Genomic DNA, 16,480 nt, shown 5'->3' on the forward strand with positions numbered 1-16,480 from the left:
GTTTTTCCACTTTAGTGATGGGAACATATGGCATAAAACGAGCCACATAATGAGACCGATATATTGTGTATATTTCACTTTATTAATTAAAAGACCAGCACGACACCACATACAAAAACACACGTAAAAATAATTTTTACAATACAAAGTACTGGGATCACCCAACATATTTTTTGCTTTAGTGCTGAAATGTTTCAAAAGGAGCTGTAAAAATATGGAATGGTACTGATAAAATGAATACACTGAGCATTGGCTCACACACTGCGATTTGGAATTAATGACAAAAACTTAATATCCAGTACAAGTTACAAGCTTGAGGAATAATTTCACTATTGTGTTTTTCAATGCATGGAAAATATATATAATAAAGACAACAAACAAACTCATGGTAGCATGGTAACAAAAAAAAAAAAAAAAAAAAAAAAAAAAAATTAAAAAAAGAAAAATTATGCAGTGCTGCTTCAAATAAATTCTGGCTTTCTGTCTCGATCTTGATCTCTGTAAACACTCAGTTTGCGTCCACCAAACCGTGGGAAGGGCGATACAGGAGGCTCAATCGCAAGCAGACAATTATTGGACTGATTGGTGTTGAGAGCTGCGGTTGAGGCTCCCTGTCCCGCGTCTGGGCTGTCGAGCTCTGGGGGCTCAGTGTCGGGGGGCGCCGGCGGGTCACCATCCGGCCCACTCAGGGGCTCCGTCAGGACGACAGGCACGGGGCTCAGCTCCCCTTCGCCGCTGCCCTCTGGCTGGTCCTCCTCCTCAGCGCTGCTCTCGTGGTCCTGCTCGACATGGCTGCCTGGGGGGGGCTCAGCCTCTACAACCGTGTTGTCCGTTTCCGCTTCCGTGTCGGAGTCCAGGCTCTGCTCGACTGATTCGGACGTTCCAGGAGGACTTCCTGTAACAACAGTGTTCAGACAGTGGGGGAAATACTGATGCAAGGAGAAGTAATTTGGCCTCATCTTAAATACACAACATTGTACAATTGCACTTCGACAATTCCACAATCACATTTTTGCGAGCAGGATTTGGTTGTCATAGAGGCATGACTTAAATAAATACATTTTCCTAAAGACCATACCTTGGTCAACTTGCACCTCGACCCTCTCGACTTGTTCGTCACAGCACTCTGCGTTTCCAGCACTCTCCCCTGGGTCATCTGGAGTCACACAGCAGTCCTGAACAGCAGGGGGCAGCAGAGGAAAGAGTCAGCCTTCTCTTTCATTGATCCTATCCATAAATAAGCTAGTGTTGCGCTCTCAGAGAGGGTATAAATGATTACACACAGGCTTCTAAGAAATGTCAGGCAGTATGTATAGTACACTACATAGTATAGTAAATCCCTGTGTAAGATCACTTAAAGGTCAAATGAATCACTTCACAGTTATTGCATTCATTCCTAAATGGAACAGTAGGGTATTTGCCCTTACGGAAGATTAAAAATGAACAGTTTAGATTTACTATTTTATAAATTCAGGCACCAAAATGGGAACTCAATGTAGCAAAAGTCTGGACACCCATCATTAAGGGGATTCAAATAATAAATGTTTTCCAAAAGCCCACCAATGTCCACCTTTATTTTTGATGACAGACTCAGACTAGAGTTGTTCCGCCACTCTTCAGAGACAATTCATTTTCAGCTGCTCTTTGCTGAAAGGCTTCTGTTGCCCTACCCTTTCCTTGAAAGTACCCAAAAGGTGTTCTATTGGATTAAAAAAGCAACACACTTGGCAAGGTCATAGTTTTCCTTTTTTAGAAACTCTTGTGTGATTGTGTGCTTTGGGTCGTTATGCTGGAATATTCCTCTTCTGCCAAACTTCTGGAGATTATTTTGGGAAACAGGCATTTCATGGTGCCATCTATAAATGTCATCTTCCCAACACCTTTTGCACTCCCCATATGCATCCCCATATCACCACACACTCCCACCTCTGTGCTTCACTGTTGGGACTGTTCATTCACTGTGGTAGTCCTGGCCAGGTTCACACTAAACACTCTGGATCTGATCTGAGCTGCACACAATGATCTTGGATCTCATCTAACCAAAGAATGTTCCTCCAATATTCATTAGGCTTCCTTTCATGTTCTTAAGACAAGTTTAATCTAGCCATTTTGTGCTGAAGAGCAAGCAAGGGTTTTTTCTTGGACATCGTCCATAGTGGTTGACCTAATGCAATGTCCTTGGCACTGTCTGAGTGGTCACTGATAACCCCTGTGCCAATTCTGAAGCACTTCTGCCCGTCTGTTTCTCAGAGCTGGAGTGTGCAAGTAGAGGATGCTACTATGGCTTGTTCTGTACCTCCTGATTACTGCTGCAACTGTGATTCGACTACTTTTTAGTTGGTCACAGATCTTTGTGCATCCTTTTCCACCTTTGTGAAGTCTCAATCAGATTTTTTAATTGGACAGTCTTTTCCATGTGGAGCAGCCATGATGCAGATAGAAATAGCCCATAGGTCCAAAATTGAGACGGTTCTGGTTCACAGGTACCCATGTTCATGCAATTAGGCTAATTGGAAATCAATTTTATCTCAATGATCACAGATTTTCTATTTTTTCCTGCATTGAGTTTCTACTTTGAGCTCTGTAATGTCAATATAGTCATTCTAAAGTATTTGCATTGGAACTAACAACTCATTGGATAAACGAATTATTAACTAAATACTTGTACAAGTTTAATCCAAATGCATATGTGCCATGTTTCTCTCTCTCACACACACACACACACACACACACACACCCTGCTGTATGGACGGAGTCTGTAACAGGTTGGTGGAGCTGCAGCGGGTGGAATCAGAGGGGAAGATGTGCAGGTAGAAGACGATGAGTGTCTCCACGACGCGGGCCTGGTAGGGGTAGTCCACCAGCGAGGAGAGGGACACGGTGGCCCCCGTGGGACGCGGGCGCATCAGGGACGGCCCGAAGACGATGCCCAGATTACTGGGGCTCATTTTATTTTCTTGCTCCAACTCCGCAATCCTGCGAAGAGGGAGATTGGAGGTATGGAGGGAAGCATGGGGGAGAGAGAGAGAGAGAGAGAGAGAGAGAGAGAGAGAGAGAGAGAGAGAGAACTAAACAACTTAAAAACTCATATGCAGCAAAATCATTTAAGAGGAAACAATACACTACTAGCAATTCATCAAGGCATCAAATCAAATTGCCCACCTGTGCAAATGACGCACAATGTACCGCAGTGTGGTGTGATGTCCTTTGGGGATTTCAGACAGCAGTTGCTTGACTTTCTCCACCACTGTCAAGACCTCAGGATGCGTATCCGTGCCCAGGTCCTTCAGCTCCGCTCCCTTCCCAGCCTCTGCTCGCTCGGAGCTCTCGGGATGCAGGCTTTCTTTGGCCAGACCCATCAGGTGGTTGTACAAGTGGAAAGGCATTATGGGCTCAGGCAGCTGGGGAAACAAGGTAACCCTTTTTTTACACACAATCACCACCAGGGGGAGCCTATTATAAGAAGCACAACACTACCCAAAAGAGGACTCGGTTAGTAGATTGGCCTTGATCACGCGCACTAATAAAAAGTGTGTTCATAACGAAAGTGCAAGCTTGCAACGTGTGTATGATAAGTGCAACGTCTGATTTGAGTCCCACCTGTCTCAGGTAGAGCTTGAGCACGTTGCTGATGTCGTGAGGGGAAGACTGGGACAGCTCCACCAGCTCTTTGCCGTTCTCAAAGGCTTGGCACAGCTTCTCCACCCTAGTCTTCACTCCATTGACCCGGTAGATACCCTAGAGAGAGAGGGGTGATTCAGGGTCACAATGCAACGGTAAACTGTATTTGCCTTTTGAAAGTAACTAAATTGAATTCTGTAAACTGGTGTTGTCTATCCAAGACAAAGCAATCAGCCAATGCACGGTAAGACCCTATTCCCAAACCCTCAATACTGTAACAGTTCAAAGGAAAACTTAACACAACCAGTAAGCCCTACAAACCCCCACACTGGCCATATTTACATAAGCAATGGAAATCCCCTGACCTTCGTCCGCAGTGCCCTCCTCTCAATCTCACAGACGCACTTCTTCACGATGAAGGGGATGCCGTCAGTGCTGCCTCCCGACACCTGGGTGAAGTCCCTCCCGAAGAGCTGCAGGCGGCCATGGAGCTTCTTATGGCCACACTGGATGGTCATGGTCTCCAGGCATCTCTTATGGCAAGCCAGGTAACACTGCACACACATGACGGTGGTGGTGATGTGGAATTAGAAACAACTCATAATTTCTCGGAACTACTGCTAAACTAAGGATCAACATTATTATTTGGTGCTATATCAGTGCCATCAGTGTTCCAACCAAAAAAACAAACAGATGAAACCAGAAGAAATAAGTACTAACACTAACAAAACAACTGTGATGGGAATAAACTCTGTCCTTGTTTAAAAAAAAAAAAAAAAAAGGATCAGGAAGTGCAGCAGTGAGTGAAATGAATGATACCAAACAAAATGAGGTCAACACTGTGAACCTGGACTTTCCCTTGTATCTGTAAGAGGGAAACTCACCTCCTCACACTCTGCCCCCTGGAAGTAAACTCACCTCCTCACACTCGGCCCCCTGGAAGTACACATAGCTGTCACACTCCCGACACTTGGCTGGGGCGCGTAGCTTGCGCAGCTTGTGTGACTGCGCCGCTTTAGAGAGACCGATATTGCGAAACGGTCCCGTGGGAACCGCAATCTCTGGCTCAATCCCATTCAAATCTGTAAAATCATTTGAATGAAGTTCAAACATAACCAAGATGAAAACAGAGCATTCATAACAGTATTTGTATTGCATTCAGCGTTAGAATATATTCATAGCAGTATTTGTAGTGCATTCAGCGTTAGCATAAATTCATAGCAGTATTTGTAGTGCATTCAGCATTAGCATATATTCATAGCAGTATTTGTAGTGCATTCAGCATTAGCATATATTCATAGCAGTATTTGTAGTGCATTCAGAGTTAGCATATTATCTCAATGGACATTAATAAAGTCTCACTTGGTGATTCAAACGTTGACACATCCTTCTCGTCAGGATCCTCGTTTGACGACATGGTTCCGGTGGAGGAGGTTCTGGCCATTTTACTGATGTCTCCTACAAGAGATGAATTCATTTATTTCGTGAAATTGAATGGTTCAGTAAACAAGTCAAATGAAAAACACGAAAGATGGTGTAGGTTACTGATAGCCTGTATGACCTGTGCTGGTTGTAGGGGATCCTAGCCCACTGCATGCTCCCACACTGTCCGTATCACTCACTGTTGAGCCCCAGGATTTATGGGTGAGATGGCCACGGGCTGGAACAGGACACAAAAAAGATCTTCTCACCACAACCAAAGGAGAAGTTCATGTAGGCCAAACTACAGGTGCTGCTGACTTACATTTACATTACATTTAGCAGACGCTTTTGTCCAAAGCGACGTACAAGGGAGAGAACAGTCAAGCTACTAGCAATAGAACCTGGTGTAACAATAAATACGATTTACCCCTCTTCTGTTCCCCCTTTACACCGGAGGCTCCATCAGCGGTCTCTGGGGTGTCAGCAGCGCTCGGGCCGTCAGGGGTGAAACTATCATTCCGTGGCCTGGTCTGTTGCCTGAGAGAAACATTTACTCTCTTAACCAATCATAAAGGACCCTGCTTCTATTCGATTCTATTCAGTAACTATTGGTAGAGTTGGGTGACCCAAGGTTGTATTACAGATAGTTGTCTTCAAGAATATGACATTTGTGGATGGATAGACAATCCGACAATCCCCAATTATAACTCAAGAGATCAGAAATATCTATTTGTTCCAGTACATTCCACTCTCAGGTCCATGAAATGTGTTTCTAGTGTATGAGCATGTGAGATCAGACCGTGTGGAACATACAGGGTGCAGGTCTCGGTGTATGGCTCAAAGCTGTAGCTGGCCTCCGTCTCGGTTGGCATCTGCAGCTCTTTGACGTGCGTGGCATACTGGTGCGCGGGCTCATACAGCTTGCTGTTCTCACACAGGGTCTGGTAGTGCACTGGCAGCGCCACCGTCTGCATGTGCATGTTGGAGTAGTACGTGATGGTGACCTGAAGGGGGCAACGGGGAGTTTTTAGAGGGTTAGCAGAGTCCACTGCATTTTCACATAGTTCTGTCAACTTCAGCCACTGTATGAGATTTGGTCTTGCTGTTGTTTGCATTCAGGTCGGTTGGGTTTGGCCCATGCACTGTTATTTCTGTAAACACATCCATGCTAGACCCACAAATCAACTCATTCGGCTCGAATACACGCCAAAATGGTCACAACAGTGCATTTCTCTCCGCTGAGCTTACAGGTCTCCAAGAACAATTCACCTCAGTCAAATCAAATGACCTCAGTCTTCAATCATTAATCAGCTGCGCTATGGCATTCTCATGCTTGACTGCGATAGAACAGCTGTTGTGTTGACTAGGGGTGCACAAAATAGTCACTGTCCAATACTGTCAGGAACGTAAACATTGGCACCACTCTCAATCTTGAGAAGAATGTACTGTCCCAGCCAAGTCATTCTGGTGCATATGAAAACCCCACTGAATGAACAGCCATCAAGGAAACACTCAGGTAGAGGACACACACACACACACACACACACACACACACACACAGGAGTTCTGGTGCATATGAAAACCCCACTGAATGAACATCAGTCCTATGGCCGACTCACAGAACGCAGCGTCTGGTCACTCTGCTTAATGAGCTCCTGAATCTGCCTGAGCACTGTGACCTTCATGTCTTCCAGCTCCTGGTGGTGAGTGCTGGCGTCTGCAATACACAACCTGTAGCTAGCCTCCGTCTCCTCGGCCTGACAGAGAAAAAAAAAAAAAGAACATAGGCATGACTGTGTAGGGCTGGACTGATGGTAGCGATGACAAATGACCTGCTGTCACTAGTTGTGATTTTTCAAACGGATACGGTAAGCACAGAGCAGACGAGGCGCTAACTGACCTTCATCCTGGCCTCCTCCTCCAGTCGCTTCTTCTTGTCCACAGTCTTGGCCGTGGAGCTGCTCCCCTCCTCTTCCGCTCTGCTGGCAGCTGATTTGGCCTTGTCGTACTCCTCACAGCGAGTCATAAAGTTCTGCTTGGCTTTGCGCAAGTTGGTCTCGCACTCCATCTATCCAAAAACACAATATCACACCCACTGTAATATAACATTATCTTTGATTCCACCAAGTTCACACAATCGGAGGGACAAGCACTGCCTACCAGTTTCCTCTTGCCTCGGTTCCAGCTCTCTTTGAGCTCTTTTCGCTTCTTCTCATGCTCAAGCTTGCGCTGAACCAGAGGCTGTGAGAAGAGAAGAGAGATATTCAACAAAAATGCAATCAGTGTCCAAAAACTAAAACCTATGGTCCGTCGGCGCCATTAGACACCCTGAGAGGGACGGATATGACCGTGGCGCTTGAGAGGAGCGCTACCTGGATGAAAGTTTTGTTCTGCAGGCTGACCGAGTCCTGCTGCACACCGGCACTCTGCTCCAGGTCCTGCTCCAGAGCCTGGGAGTACACCGAGTACAGAGGCATGTGGGGCTGACCAGACGAGGAAGGAAAAAGAAACAAATGAGGATATGGAGAGAGAGAGAGAGAGAGAGAGAGAGAGAGAGAGAGAGAAAGAAAGATACATCTCATTGTCATAAAGAGTGCTAATCTAGAGTTGTGAATGAGAAATTACCTGTGTGATGCTCTGCTTTGAAGACTGATAGAGTCTGTGCAGGCCTTTGGCAAATTCCACCTCTAAACACACACACATATACACACACACATTACAAAGGAAACCTCTTTCTGGCAGTCATCATTTCAGTGGAGTACATGTATTGGTAAATAAACATGATTGACAAAGATCCTCAATAGTCTTCATGTAGGTCTGGACAACATCCCCTCCTGTCGTCGGTCACTCACCCAGAGCGGTCCGTTTCTCAACATAGGTGATCAGGTCCTTCATGTACTTGGAGATGGTCTTTGCATACGCCAGCGCTGTGTCCACCCCTCCCTCACTGCGCTGTAAGATGATGTCCACCTCCTCAGCGCTCATACCTGTGCACACACACACACACACACACACACGCGCGCACACACACACCCACACCATTTCAATAAACATAATTTCTATTTCTTTACCAATCTATGGTGTTAAGGCAAAGGAGGACATACCACTTTCTAAGAAGTCACTCCTCATTTGGTAGTCGAACCCCTGAGTTGATGCTCCATACAGGTTCTCCATAGACTGAGGAGACAGAGTCAATAGGTACAGAACTAACTGGGATGGGTTTGAGGAGGAGTCAGTGAATATTGGAGTGAACATTGGAGAATACACTTCTATAAAATAGAAATAATACTCCTTCAAATCAGTAACTCAAAATGATTACAAATAAATTAGTGAATGCAAGACACAACACTTCTACCAAATAGTTGAAACATGAAATAGCATAAATGTCTTGCGTCTCAAATATCTTAGTCATTCTCCAAAAGTCTCTCTCTCTCACACACACACACACACACACACACACACACACTTACCCTGCTTTTTTCTGTTGGTGGGACCGACAGGAGTGAACTGCTGTCTAGCTCCCCCATCAGCAGCTCTGACACACTACAGAGAGACAGAACATGTCACACACACACACACACACACACACTCACACACACACACACCACAGTACCAAGTGGTGGAGTGACAACAGGACCTCTCAGAGTAAGTCTGTGAAAATGGGGGATATAACTACAATGACAGAAATAAACTCAAAACATCAAACTTTTACAGTTCAGACAGGCTCATGCCCACTGAAAACAGAGTCCTCAGTATAAACTCAGTGTCGTAATTGTGCTTTTGTCAGTATATATTGTGCTTTTGTTAGTATATATTGTGTCAGTATATATTGTGATTAATGTAATCATAATCAGTATATAGTGATAAATGTAATCGCAATCAGTATATATTGTGATTACTGTAATGGTACTCAGTATATATTGTGTCAGTATATATTGTGATTAATATATTCGTAATCAGTATATATTGTGATTAATGTAATCAGTATATATTGTGTCAGTATATATTGTGTCAACAAAATAGTTTAATAGGTTAATGCTTAAAAAAGTTAAAGCTGGTGGGTTTGCTTAAAGAGGTTGTTAAAGAGTGCAAGTCTAATGTGAAATACTAGACTGTTCCTTTACCAACGATTATGGACTGTGAAGCCCCAGGCTCCCATAGTGCAGACTGGAAACAGGTATGCCCAGACGTTCTCTAAAGACTCAGTCTAAGTTTCAAACTGTTTTGTATTGCATTTGTTTGTGATGATAGTTTCCATTTCATAATGCACGGCACGACACACACACACAGACATAATATACCGAGAGAATGACACACTCCACTTGGACAGAGAACCAACACATTGTATGGATAGAACATTAGAGCACAGGTGCAAAACACACAGTGCATTACCAACATCAAGAATGCAGATAACATTCACAGAGAATCAGACTCTCCATACCAACATGTCGCACAAAGGCAGTCAACCTGAAGAATGACACAAAGCTGAGATACCAGCAGTCAGAGAGCACTGCAACTGCACTGAGAGAATAGTACCATGCTCTTCTACTGAAGGAACTACAACTCTATTGAACTCACTACACAGTTCTCTAAACCTGTTGCAGAAGATGCTAGAAGCACGCCTCCAGGGGGGTATTCCACGTACGTGGTTTAGTGACAAACCTGGATAAGTTAACTCAGAGTAAGTGGTAAACCTCCTAATAAACGAACCCCCATTGGTTCATTCTCCTAGCAAAACAACGTCAGAGGGCTCTTCTATTAGGAGGTTTACCACTTACTCTGAGTTAACTTATCCAGTTTTGTCACTAAACCACGTACGTGGAATACCCCCCCTAACTTGACAACTCTGTGCCTTTGACTGACAGCGGCCTTTCATTTCTTACCTCCGGCTCCTGCGAATGTCTGGGACGGGTAGGAACAGCATGTGCAGGGATCTCCGCATCACTCACAGGTAATTATGCTGCCACTTTACCACAGAACAATACAAATCAAAACCCCTTGCTTGAGATCAGACCTACTGCTCCACTACTGCGGGAGCCGACGCACTAGCAGTCCCTGGACAGCTGATCAGTCAGTTAGCCATCATACGATCACCTTACTTCCTCTTTTATCATCTCCTCTCCTTACAAATGTAGCTCATTCAGGCATGCCAGTTAGACACGCCATGTTTTCCATACTGCAGACCGAACAAAAAAAAAAAGTGTTCTGATGACCGTGGTCAACAACACTTTGCATAGTCCATAACAGTACAGTTTATCCACTTCTCCAGTCATTGTATATTTAATAAAAGGAACATAGTATCATTTAGAGCTCTAAGCTGGACATGTCCATAGAATTTAGATAACTGACCATTTTACTTCTAAAGGACAATGTTTAGTGATAACATTGTTTCAAATCATGCGTGCTGTATTAAACTGCTAGAGCGGATGCTCTGAATCTGCTCTGACAGAAAAGACCAAATGGCTGACTTATGGTTTCAGGTTGATTCAAGTGAAAGAAAGTCACTATTCCACTTCCTGTTTTTCTGTAGGAGCTCCTTTCATGCAAATGGCCTCTCTGTGTATCTGACCGCACTCTCTTTTTATTGGTGTATCCATGACACACACACACACACACACACACACACACACACACACACACACACACACACACACACACACACACACACACACACACACACACACACACACACACACGTCAGCGCTTCAGGCCTTTAGCTTCAAGTGTAGAGGCACAGCATTGAGGTGGATACTCACTTGCTACTGAATGCAACAGCAATGGTCTCAATGGCCTTCTCAAAGTCCTTCTTCTCTACCTCACTGCTGGTTTCATAGTGAAATCCTGAGAAGGACACTCAAATGGATCAGTGAGACTTTTACTTAAAGATCTACAATATTATGCTTTTAAAGACAGTCAGCATTAGCAGTAGCTAAGGCATTAGCAGTAGCATATTATGACTCAACACACAGCATGGCAAGCAAGCGTCCAAGCTCGTCAGGTACTAGATCTGCAATAATGTACTGTGCTTGTCAGGTACTAGATCGGCACTAATATACTGTGCTCTCGTCAGATACTAGATCTGCACTAATGTACTGTGCTCTCGTCAGGTCCTAGATATGCACTAATGTTTCTGTAACACGACTACGGGAAACAGCCTCACCTTTGACCTTGGAGATAAGTTTTCCGGCGGCGGTGAGCGTCTCCACTGTGTTGAGTAGCGGGTACATGGTGATGACCTGCCGGAACACCCGCAGCACCTCCCCCAAGCACTCATGAGCCAGGGGCCGACGGTTCTCCAGTTTACCTGCACAGGAACAGTCAGAGTCGAATAAAATATAAATAAAATAAACCCCAGGTGTCAACACTTAAAGTAACAGTATGTAGCAATTGTACTTCAGGGTTAGGGTTAGGATTAGCAACTTTACCTTAAAATAACAGTTTAAAAAAATTGGGGCGCTACAATGACGTTTAATATGGAGCCTCTGTGCCATTGCCATACCAGGGTCCGTAGGCATATTACTAAGCTATGTAGGTTTCTGGAAGCCGCCCGGGTATACTCTCTGCCGGACTAGTAAGTAACTTATTTGCCGTCTTGCTTTGTCTTGTGTTGCACTTGTTTCATGTTTGACTGTGTTAGGAAAGTTGTTGACTCACTAGTTTGTCATAGTGTCAAAGTAATCAAATTTCAACAGATTTCGCTAGGTTTAGCCGCTAGCATCTCGTTAGCGATTAGCAATTCCTCCGTTGTGCTGCTTTAAAACAATAAATGTATTACCCCAAATTGATGGTATTAACCGTTACTGAAATTGTACAAACATCGTGACAATTTCGGATAACTGGACAGCACAACTGGTATACGTTAAGGAAGTAGGATGAACTGACTGTAGACACTTCTGGTCCACAACATCCATTCTCTCGCATTAAAGGGCCTGATGGAGAAATAAAAAAACCTTGCAAACACCACCAACAGCCAAGTTGACACTGATAGAAGCACAGGTGTTTATCTGTCCTTCACATGACCATATGCTATCAAAATGAATTTGAGGATGGTACCAAAACTAGTTGCCTATAAAACCATACCTCAAAAAGTGTCAAATTGTTGCATAGTGTTACTTTAAGTACTGACTAGGGTGAACTAGAGTATGGCATTAATACGTCTGATAAGTACTGACTAGGTTGAACTAGAGTGGAAGGGTAAGATCTGATTCGAGTCAGATGTGTCGGTAAGAGCATGGGGGGGGGGGGGTTGGCTGGGAGGTTTGACAAAAACAGAGTAAATCATTGCATAATGCACTCATACACCAAACATGTGACAGACAAGTGCAGCCAGTCATTCAGTTGTTCTGTGCTCCAGCACTGCTTTGAAGCCTGCAGTGACACCTCTACAGCCCACTTCCTCTTCCCCTGGCCTTACACCGAGACTCACAGCATCCGGTGTGCCCCCCCTCCCCGATGGCAGTTACAGACATTTACAGGAGTCTGGACCAACTGAAAGTGAAATAACCGGTACTAATTAGCGAATGATAGTTCTTGTGGAACCAAATGGTAAAGTGCTTCTGCTAAATGAACCACTCAGAATTAGGTTCAGTCAGTTCTGCGGGTCGTGAGCAACATAACTTAAATGATGTGTGAAACGCTTCTATTTCATGGTTCTGTTATACCTTTTTGTTCTATCCGTTCAGAAAACAAATTCAGTGGAATAGACTCCCATTTCAAAAACTGAACACAAGTAAGAAAAATGTTGTCCAATTGTTCTAATTTAAGAAAAAATTGTAACTTTGAAAATTATGAGATTATGTTCCGTCAGATGTGAACATGTCTACATACTTACACTGGCCAAGATTAATACTTTGTACATGACTGCACAATTTATTTGAAATACTTTACAGAATGGATAATATAGTTATCCTCTGATGGCCTCTTTAAATCTGCAGCATCTCTGCACAATTGTTCTTCTCTCACACAGACATTTATTAGATCACAGTTGCGCCACTCTACATCTTCAGAAAGGAAGGGGGATGTTCTCTCTGCTGCTGTAAACAAGAGTTGGCTTCCTGCTGGAGTGTGGTCTAGCCACAGAGGCTGAGCTGAGCTCAACAGCACAAGAGGAAGCAACCACCTGCTTGTGTAAACCTGGCCCGCCTCTCGCTGCCCACAACGAGTCACATGGCCCAGAGAGCAGAGTGAGAGCCAGGATTGGTGCGATGTTGGGCACAGGTGCCAATGCCCTGGCCATTAAACACGCACACACAGGAATTGAATACATTCATGCTTGTATGAAAACACCCAGTGAAAGCTATGAGGGGGACCCTGTGCTCCCCTACACCATCCTCACCCCAGACACCCTGTGCTCCCCTACACCATCCTTACCCCAGACACCCTGTGCTCCCCTATACCATCCTCACCCCAGACACCCTGTGCTCCCCTATACCATCCTCACCCCAGACACCCTGTGCTCCCCTACACCATCCTCACCCCAGACACCCTGTGCTCCCCTACACCATCCTCACCCCAGACACCCTGTGCTCCCCTACACCATCCTTACCCCAGACACCCTGTGCTCCCCTATACCATCCTCACCCCAGACACCCTGTGCTCCCCTATACCATCCTCACCCCAGACACCCTGTGCTCCCCTACACCATCCTTACCCCAGACACCCTGTGCTCCCCTACACCATCCTCACCCCAGACACCCTGTGCTCCCCTACACCATCCTCACCCCAGACACCCTGTGCTCCCCTACACCATCCTCACCCCAGACATTTCAACTCAGTTCACATCGACCAAATGGATCATCAATGTGCTGATGGTCAAGGGGACATGGTGATGTTTGATGACACTCTTAAAACAAGCAACAGCAAGCGTCTTTCCTTCTCACCGTCACCAAGCACCACATCCTTCAGCTTCTCCACGGCCTCAGCGAAGCGCGCCACGTCTCGCAGCAATAGTGGGATGTCCTCCGCCTCGATGGACACGGTTTCCGCACACTCCAGGGACGGACTCTGAGCCAGCGCCCCTTTTGGGTAGCCCTTGCTGAAGACCCACGACTGCAGGGGGAACCCTGCGGCGCTGGCATGTCGGCTCAGGGAGGGCGGTCGTTTCAGGGTGCCCCCCGGCGAAGGGCAGCCATGCTTGACGTGCTGGGTGGGGGTCCCCGGGCAGGAGACAGGGCTGATGTGGACAGCGGGGGAGAGGGTGGCGGCGGAGGAGGTGGACAGCGTGGGGGACGTGCCATCGGGGACATCTCGCTTTGGCTGCTCCTGAAGGACAGACAGCTGGGTTACACAGAGGGGAGACAAACGGGCTATAAGAACACATGTTGACACATAGACCCATCCTCAGTTACGCTGTTTATTTCAGCTCGTTTTCCAGGGAGACTTCTCTGCTTTTCTGTTGATAGTTACCAAAGGAGTTAGTAAACACGGGGCTTCAGGAGTCTCTTGTGTAATACACTCACTTCCTGTATGCACCGTCACACCCTAAAACCAAGAAGACGAGCAACAAGAGAACACTGGAACGTGATGCCAACACTCTTTTAAAATCCTTAACCTCCTTTAAGTGAGAATGTAGCCCTTCCAAACACACAAATTTGTACAAAGCATATGTACAGGTTCTCACTAAAGCACCAATCACGTGCAGATGCTACACCACAAAACAAGAGCTTTAATGTTCTGTCTAACTGATGCACTTGGCAGCCCTTAACGTCACACACTTACTAGAAAATGCATCCAGTTATCCACCTGTTGGGGTTTTATCAAGCTGGCTTACAAATTATGTTCATGGAGTCATTGTACACTGATATACACTCCTGTCAAGCTGACACCTATCTCGGCCTGTTTCACCTAACGTGAAGTCACTGTAGAGTAGGGCATGAGAAATATTAAAATATAATACGATACAATGTAATGAACACCTGAATGAAAACGTACCTGCTTTAGCCAGATGTTGTGTTTATTTGGCAAAATGTCCAATATGCCTTTAGACTCAGCTTTCTTAACTCTTTGGCCAGTGGCATATGGACTGTATGTCTTTTTTCCGACTGTTCCACGTTTCAGCATTTTGGTTTCGTCTTTGAGCCTACTTGAATTTATACCTCACAATAAATAAAGTAACCTATTGAAGGCATAATTTCGAAATACGTCAACACAGCCTGCGCAAGTAAAATGTTTATGACACCCAATACTTCCAGGTTACTTTAAGGTTAACATTGTATTTATTCTGTATAGTGCGGCTACGAATGGCTGCATTAAATGTGCTCCAATTGCAATTCAAAAATGCTATACTCACGTAAATAATAAACGGTCGCCTACTGTACACCCCAAATTACGTTGTTCACTTTCATTCTTAAATCGATGGTCGTTAATAATAAGTAAGCCTTTTACAGTAGCCCAAACGTACTCTTTAGTCAAACAAAACAAAGACAATTGCCCACCTCTTGCGTACGTTAACTAAAAATGTAATTTAACTTGACGACGTCTGAAAAGAAGTTTAATTTGCTGAATGCAGCATATCGTCCTTCACACAACAGAGTAATAAGTCGGAAATTCAGTTGAGTGACAGGAGGAAACAGTGATGATACATGTGCAACTTACTGACGAGAAGTTCTGGGGCGATGGACTTCCTGCTCGACTTCTCTTCGAAATCGAAGGCGTCTTAATAATTTCCCGTTTCTTCTTGAACATCTTTAATTTGCTTTTCGATTCCCCCCCAATTTCTTTGAGTTTAAAACACAAGCCCCCCACCCACCTCCCTACTTTCCAATCAGGTTGTTTGACGCTTCTAGTGGTCTCTCTTCCATCAATTCCGATCGTTAGCCAAGACAGCTGTCTGAATGCTCTGTTGGTATCACTCCTTGAGTGTTGACGCCCTGCGTGATCACCTTCTCCAGTCATGGTAGCATCCGCCGCAAATGTACTACGCTGGCAAGCAGAGTGCGGTGCATGTGGTATGTAGTCATCCATACGACGCGGGCACAGGACAATAAACTAAATGACAGTTTGAGGTTACAGAGAACAGTGGAAACATAATAGGGGAAACTATAAACAATATTCTCTCCCCACACCTCCGAGCATTCTTTACCGAGACCGAGACGTCTCGTTGGAGCATATAGTCACTCAGCAACATCAGTCAAATGAATATGGCTAACACCTGCGCGCTGACCACCTGACCAATTTAATTAAGGTGAGATTCTCCGCCCATCCTTGTTTAAGTAAATCCAGGAGAGATTTTTTGGGGATATTGAAATAAAACTTTGTAAAACGCAATGAAGGCATCTGTTGTGTCTACCTTTAAAAGGGAGAATATTGTAGATAATTGTTCACCTTTTTGACTCAATTGGCCAAAAATACTTTCTTCAGGCTTAAAGCAAACTAACTTTGGTAGACAATCCTGACAATAGCAGACTAATCTGTACCGATTTCCAGTAGGTACTGATTC

General features: G+C 44.9%; 1 protein-coding gene across 4 annotated transcripts; it reads right to left on the reverse strand.

Annotated features, from left to right (window-relative positions):
* Nucleotides 1-61: 61 nt before the first annotated feature.
* arhgap45b (Rho GTPase activating protein 45b) lies at nucleotides 62-16,156 on the reverse strand. 4 transcript variants are annotated; one of them, XM_031574757.2, is made up of 23 exons: nucleotides 15,637-16,156; nucleotides 13,923-14,319; nucleotides 11,204-11,347; nucleotides 10,800-10,884; nucleotides 8,514-8,586; nucleotides 8,148-8,220; nucleotides 7,896-8,030; nucleotides 7,669-7,730; nucleotides 7,416-7,526; nucleotides 7,204-7,284; nucleotides 6,944-7,111; nucleotides 6,663-6,800; nucleotides 5,857-6,047; nucleotides 5,471-5,580; nucleotides 5,183-5,281; nucleotides 4,984-5,079; nucleotides 4,540-4,703; nucleotides 3,987-4,175; nucleotides 3,601-3,738; nucleotides 3,163-3,401; nucleotides 2,738-2,976; nucleotides 1,079-1,174; nucleotides 62-895 (listed from the first exon to the last, which is right to left on the reverse strand). In XM_031574757.2, the coding sequence occupies exons 1-23, from the start codon at nucleotides 16,003-16,005 to the stop codon at nucleotides 462-464; spliced, it is 3,831 nt and encodes a 1,276-aa protein (XP_031430617.1). In that variant the 5' UTR covers nucleotides 16,006-16,156; the 3' UTR covers nucleotides 62-461. The 4 variants fall into 4 exon arrangements, with proteins under 4 accessions (XP_031430617.1, XP_031430618.1, XP_031430620.1 ...); XM_031574758.2 differs by having other exon boundaries at nucleotides 13,923-14,304; nucleotides 15,637-16,155; XM_031574760.1 differs by lacking the exon at nucleotides 15,637-16,156 and adding an exon at nucleotides 14,974-15,606 and having other exon boundaries at nucleotides 13,923-14,304.
* Between the last annotated feature and the right edge of the window lie 324 nt (nucleotides 16,157-16,480).

The sequence above is a fragment of the Clupea harengus genome, chromosome 10 (assembly GCF_900700415.2).
Source record: "Clupea harengus chromosome 10, Ch_v2.0.2, whole genome shotgun sequence".
Taxonomy (NCBI): domain Eukaryota; kingdom Metazoa; phylum Chordata; class Actinopteri; order Clupeiformes; family Clupeidae; genus Clupea; species Clupea harengus.

Coding starts and splice junctions, on each gene's coding strand:
- arhgap45b (XM_031574757.2), bottom strand. CDS start 16,005: ATGGATGACTACATACCACATGCACCGCACTCTGCTTGCCAGCGTAGT. Junction 3,402..3,600: donor TCAAGCTCTACCTGAGACAG/GTGGGACTCAAA, acceptor TTGTTTCCCCAG/CTGCCTGAGCCCATAATGCC. Junction 1,175..2,737: donor GACTCCGTCCATACAGCAGG/GTGTGTGTGTGT, acceptor CTGCTGTTCAGG/ACTGCTGTGTGACTCCAGAT.